At 33.8% G+C, this 6,708-nt stretch overlaps 1 protein-coding gene across 1 annotated transcript in view; it reads right to left on the bottom strand.

Annotated features, from left to right (window-relative positions):
- fbxo38 (F-box protein 38) overlaps positions 1-6,708 on the bottom strand; it is a 30,132-nt gene that overhangs the window by 985 nt on the left and 22,439 nt on the right. Inside the window, exons 18-20 of the mRNA XM_056472404.1 lie at positions 6,330-6,433; positions 2,986-3,099; positions 1-522 (exon numbers count right to left, since the gene is read on the bottom strand). The exon at positions 1-522 is cut by the window's left edge and continues 985 nt beyond it. Coding sequence (XP_056328379.1) covers positions 344-522; positions 2,986-3,099; positions 6,330-6,433 — 397 coding nt within the window. The 3' untranslated portion in view covers positions 1-343. The remainder of the gene's footprint in view (positions 523-2,985; positions 3,100-6,329; positions 6,434-6,708) is intronic.

Below are 6,708 nucleotides of genomic sequence, written 5' to 3'. Positions count from 1 at the left end.
AACAAAAACCAAACAAGTGACTTCATATGCCTCCTGTCATGTTTTTACCAATGTGCACAAATATAGCAACTGCTAAAACTTTCACTCTTCTTTACTGTAAGTGTGCTGCCATTCATGTTCTTACCACAAGCAAAGCAGCTTGATGATGCCATTAACTCTATCGTTCATTTGTCTAGAATGAACTCAGAAAAAAATGCCAACAGCCAACTGAAAGCGATTTCTTTCTGTTTGGTGTCAACTCTGAGATTTAGGAAATGCCTGCCTGCATCTCTGTTTCTCAGAGCCTGACATCTCTTTTTTCCTCCGGCATCTCCAGGTCTTACGAATGAGCAGCGATTCAGATCTAGATGTAGTCATCCTCCACTGGTTCTCCTCGAACATCGCAGTAGTGGATGAAGACGACCACCACGCGCTGGAAAACACCCTTACATGTCTGCCTTCGCTCAGAGATCTCCTCACCGATCGTCTCCATGCAGATGTCAGCAGAGAGCTGGCCTTTACGCCGCGGGGCATAGATGGTGGCTGATGGGAAGAAACATTTTTTTGTTAATGATAAAACATGAATAAATCAAATATTTCCCAAGTGATTTTTGACAGAAAGAAAAAAAAAAAAAACACAGTCCCAATTCTTGTAAGAATTTAGGCGGTACTGATTTTTCAATGAAAATTTAAATAGAGTTAAAAAAATTCCTTCATGTTGTCCCATCACAAATTAAGTTAATTGTTAACTTAATTGTTTTTGGAATTTTAAGTAAATTGAACATAAAACAATTATGTTGACCCCAAAAAACTCAAGAATTGTGTTGATTCAACTTATTTTAAATAGGTAGTTTAAACAAGCAGCAAAAATTATGTTTGGAGTGCTGGAACAACAAAAACAAAAATCAAAACTTAAGGAATATTAGGTAATGTCATCATGGCAAAGACAAAATAAATTAGCTATTAAATCTATTATGTTTAAAAATTAAAAAAAATCTTTTGCATGGAATAATCTCTAAACAAAGTTGCGGTTTAAAGAACTGATATCATTAAATGATTTAGTATAAATGATTTAGAAATTGAAATGTAGGCTTGTAGATGTTTTGAATAGTTTGTTTGTTAATGTGTGATTCTTGTTAACTGTTTTTTGTTTGTTGTCTGTTAGATCCATGTGACATGGATGCTGCCTAATCTTGGCCAGGATGCTCTTGTAAAAGAGATTTTTAATCTCAAAGTATCTTTCCTAGTAAAATAAAGGATCTAGTAATAATTTGAAATATAATTAAGATAATCATCATTTTGTCTTCCATTGTCTTAAGTTTATCTGGATTTATTAGGTATGTGTTTGGATAAAATGTTAATATTAGCTTTTTTTCTGTAAATTTCAGATAAAATTTATTCCAAAATAACAATAAAAATATTGAAATTTAGAGGTCATAATAATAAAATAGATGCCATGCATGCTGTGATGAGCAGAGTATGAAATTCCTGTATATTAGGCAGCTTTTATGGATTAACCAGAACATCACCAGCTTTAGTTCTCGTCCTCTCCCATCGTGTCAAAGGTTTCTAGCTTTTTAGCAAGACAAAACGTTACATAAATAGCTTTGTTCCATCTTCAAATGTCGCTCTTAATAAATTGTAATATTTTAGGATTTATAAGGTATTTGATTATGAAGTATGAAGTGATTTGATTGTTGTAATTGTTTGTCTCAAATGCCAATCTGCTGCAAAACAAATCTACCTACAGGTACTAATAGTGAACTGAACTGAATGTTTTCTGATACAGTTTGTTTATATTAGTTTTCAAAAAAGTTAAGAAAGCAATAATTGATGAACACATTTATTAAAACATTAAAAAAACCTTTTGTGCTCTAAATGAATGAGAATATCAAAACCAAAGCTATGTTTTTAGAATTTTTAAGTGGACCCTAAATGAATTTTCAGTAGCTGTGTGCATGAAGCTACTTAAATTGTTAAGGCCAGTAATAATTTAACTTTTAAAATAAATAATACTTATTTAGCAAGGACCCTCAAGTCCCTACAGTGCTCAGCATATTTGAGTACACCCCATTTTGAAAATGAATATTTTTATGCATTTCTCAGTGAATACAGGCAATATTAAACAGATACATGTATTAAAATAATGTTTTAGTCACCAAACATATTTAGAAATTGAAAAATAATACAATTAAATTCAAGCAGAATATTGCAAAAGAAAATTTCAACCTACAAAATTTCAACTAAATTTTTCATTTTTTTTGTTTCTCTTGATTTATCCTCTTCTTAATTTTGTATTAAATATTTTTCTGTAGCATATGAATGTGGCTGTACTAGTTTTTGAACTGTTATTGTAAGTTATTTTGTTAGATAAGGTCCAGATTTGGCTTCAGTACTGACTAATCTATTGTCTATTACATTCACACTTGTACACAGCACCTTATAACCTGTATATTTATAACAATCTGTACATACAACTCAACATCCAGGTTTCTTGACTAACCGCATCTGTTTAATGTTCATCATTTTTTATTATTATTATTTTATTTTTTCAGATTTATTTTGTGTTGTCACATGTCACTTTATGTACACTGGAAGCTTCTGTAGCCAAAACAAATTCCTTGTGTGTGTAAAGCACACTTGGCAATAAAACTGATTCTGATTGTATATGAACAAATATATGGTATAGTTTCCTATTAAAAAAACTGAATTTAAATATAGATTTGTGAGGGGTGTACTCATATATGCTGTGCACTATATATAATTAGTATTTTATTAACTAATTTAAAAAAATCCCAAGCAAAAAGCTGAAAATAAAATAGTTTAAGCTCTTTTATGTAAATTTATTTTAAAAGGCAAAAACGATAATAACTTTACATTTCAGTTTAAATATAAAAAAGATCAGTGCTAAACTACTGAGCAAGGCTTCATCCATCATTTAACATCAACGTGTTAAAGATTAACACCTGAACATTATTATTTCTTGACAGACATCGCATTACTTACTGCTTTCATCATCCTCGAAGTCGTATCGAGCGTAACTGTTGGGCTCTGCTGTGCGTAAAGAGCGAAGCCATGGGAAATCAGTGATCATCGAATACGGTGCCCCATCCACGACCCCTAAAGCACAGGGAGTGTGGGAAAGGTTGAATGTTATTACTATTTTTATTCCTTTAAGACTGAAAGGGATCCTGCACACACTTACAGGCTGATTTGACGTTATGGAGCCTGCAACTTTTTTCAACCATTAAAGCAAGACAAAGCAGGTGAAAGCACTGTTTTTTCCATTTCTTTAAGAATTTTAGGTTTTTTGAGCTTTCATTAAAAGGTCTCATGGAAGTTTTTTAGATTCAGATTTTTTTCACATCACCTCATACTTCAGTTTCTCATCCAATCTTGACCAATCAAATGCTCTCTAGTATCTGACATGCCCTGCCCCCTTCAAAACGTTTCTCATTTGCTTTTCATTTGATGTACTTAAAATCTCAACCTCTCTCACTGGCAGAGCTGTGATAAAACAAAACATTATTGGCTGTTTTTAAATAAAGTGGAGGAGCTTCACTATGTCCCACCCTCTCTTCTTGTTTCAGTTGAGATTACATCAAACATCAAATAAAAACGCACATTTTAAAGCACTTCACGTCAAGTACAGAATCTATTTTTCAAGGTCGTTTTCTAGAAAAAAGTTTTTTTCCTCTGTGCCGAGCCATTAATCTCTGTTTCAGCTTACACTAAACTTCGGTTTATTCATATCTGTACTCTGAAGATTTTTAGACACAAGTTTATACATCGTTTGCCTAAATATAAACGTAAATAAACATATAAACATGATATTTCCCCCCGATGTATTTTCTGAATTGATGAGTCAAAAAAAAAGATTTCCAAAATCCACTCCATAAAACTCTGGACTCTAATATGTTTTTTAGTGCTGGGCAAAGATTGATCACGTCTAAAATAAAAGTTTGTTTTGATCATATACTTTTGTGTATTTTATATGTTTATTATGTATATGTGATACAGACATACAGAAAAAAACTGCGCAAAACATTTTTGTTACACAGATATTTAAATTTATGTATATTTTGAATCACATTTTATATCTATATACATTTTTGCTTTATATGCATGCACGTGTGCATTTATATACACATAATAAATATACACAGTACACACTCTTAAAATATGTCAAAACAAACTTTTAATCGCAATTAATTTTTGCCCAGCACTATTTAATTACCATATTCACCTGCAGTGTCTTGCCTTAAAGAGATAGTTCACCCAAAAACGTACATTTACTCACTAGCTAGTCAGTGGTTCCAAACCTTTATGAGTTTCTATATTCTGTTGAGCACAAAAGATGTTTTGAATAAAGCTGAAATTAGTAACCATTGACTATAGTAGAAAAAACAAATAAATTTTGGGAGGGGGGAGGGGGTGTCTGGCGCGGAGCGACTGTTCACACTAACACAAGGCGTCATCATGGTGTTAATTTGTTTCTCTTAATGCCAGCAATAAATGACTGAACAATTATTTGAACCGAACAAGAGTTAAGCTAAAATTTAACATTTATTTTTATAGCTTTTTTATCCACAAAGTGTGCAGCTTTTGTCACTGCAGTGTATTTTTCTGGGCTTCTGGGAGATAGATATTGATACAAGTATACTTTTATACTTGACCTTTACTTAAGTATACTTCTTTTTCCTCAAGGTGTATTTGCTGACTTAATTACTAAGATCAGTCTTGTACAGCCAGGGAGAATATTGTCGCTCTGGGTTCAAAGTTGGGTCAAAGATTGGGATGCTTCGATCAGGATTTTTGCAGCCGATATTGAGTACCGATTCCTTGTCATGGTGATCGGCTGATACGGAGTACCGATTCGAATGCTTCAAGCTTTATAATGCATTGAGCACATTTTCCCTCTAAATATGAACCTTAAGAGAAGATCTTGCCTTACCTAAGAGAATATTAAGGATGCTGCATATAATCCCTTAAACACGTCTCTTAAAACCATTTAGGTGTGAACGTGTCATGGCCAGAAGCAGCTTTACAAAAATTATTCATCCCTTTGACTTCAGCTTAGTCCCTTATTTAGCAGGGGTCGCCACAGCGGAATGAACCGCCATAGATTTTAATATTTATTTTTATTATTTTAATAATACAGAAATAAACATTGGTAAGAGAAATGACAAAAAAAAAGAAAGAAAATAAATGAATGAAATTACAAACAATGCAATCTGGAAACATAGCAAATGATGAAAGAAGAGTTCAACAGGTCTCAATCAAAAAAAGTTTGGACTGTATGTTTTATGCATAAGAATTAAAATGCAAACCTATAAATCTAATACTTCTTTACTAAAAGAAAATAGGCCTATACACTGTTTATTGGAATAAGTATAATACAAGAAGTTATATTATTGAATATTCATGTTAAAAAATAAATTAAGTTTTATTTATCTAATAATTCCAGCCAGCTTTTAGTGAATTTGCAATATTGTCAAAAACACAGAACTTTCAGTTGTGGCTGTGTGAACTCCACCATGCGCGATTCAGAGAGCAGAAATTTGTAATCGCGCAACCACGTGGAGACAAAAATTACAGGCTGTTGTGTAAATAAGATATTACATATTTTGAATTTTAGCTTGTTTATTTAAAGTTGTGATCTGGCGCTATATATAAAATACAATTAACTTGACTTGAAGGGGGGCGGGGAAAGCCGTTGGGAGGGCGAGGCACACCCTTAATTTAATGGTAGGGGAAACACTGCTACGGATGTCAATGGTTACAGGTTTCTAGCTTTCACAGCGGAATGAGCTGCCAACTATTCCGGCATATGTTTTACGCAGCGTATTCTTTTCCAGCCGCAACCCAGTACTTGGATACACCCATACACTCTCGCATTCACATTCACACTCTCGCACGCATGCACGCACGCACGCACACACACAAAGGCCATTTTAGCTTACTCAATTTTCCTATGGTGCATATCTTTGGACTGTGTGGGAAACCAGAGCACTCAAACACTGGGAGAACATGCAAACTTCACACAGAAATGCCAACTGACTGAGCCACTGAGTGAGACGATAGTGCCCACCACTGAGTCACCGTGCCACCTGAAGAAAGAAACTTGAATAGGTTTAGAACAAGTAAAGGGTGAGTAAATGATGAAAGAATGTTCAGTTTTGGGTGAACTATTCCTTTAAGCTAAATAACCTCATGCAAGGGATTTGGGAAATGTAAATATGACTGTAAATTTCTCGCTCTCTCTCACACTCTCCATTATGACCATGTTTCCAGAGGAAATGAGTGAGGGGGGTTTGGATCTGGTCTCTAAGGACTCTGTTTCCTCTCACCCTCTAATGTGTAGATGTCTCTGCCCCAGGGATAGCTGGGATACTTCTTCACATCCCCTTCCGTCCGTGTGGCCTCCGGAAAGAATTCATACTTGATGAGTTCTCTTGTGAAAGGATAAACAAAAAGCAGCTTGGTGAGTCAACCATGGTAAGAAAACAGTGCCATCTGGTGGACAAATCAGGACGCAGATTTGGAAAGGTAACATTTTTTTGTGAATTATCAAAAGTTTAAATAATTAGGCCACTGAAAACTAGACATTATAGAGATTATAATTTGCATCTAAAACACTAAACAAATGCATTTTTAAATCTATGCAACAAGCTGAAATAAAATAATAAGCTTTTCATATGAAAAATTATGAAAAAACTTAAGACAACT

This window comes from Danio aesculapii, chromosome 14 (genome assembly GCF_903798145.1).
Source record: "Danio aesculapii chromosome 14, fDanAes4.1, whole genome shotgun sequence".
Taxonomy (NCBI): domain Eukaryota; kingdom Metazoa; phylum Chordata; class Actinopteri; order Cypriniformes; family Danionidae; genus Danio; species Danio aesculapii.
The sequence above is the reverse complement of the archived record's forward strand: the minus strand, read 5'-3'. Positions and strand labels throughout refer to the sequence as shown.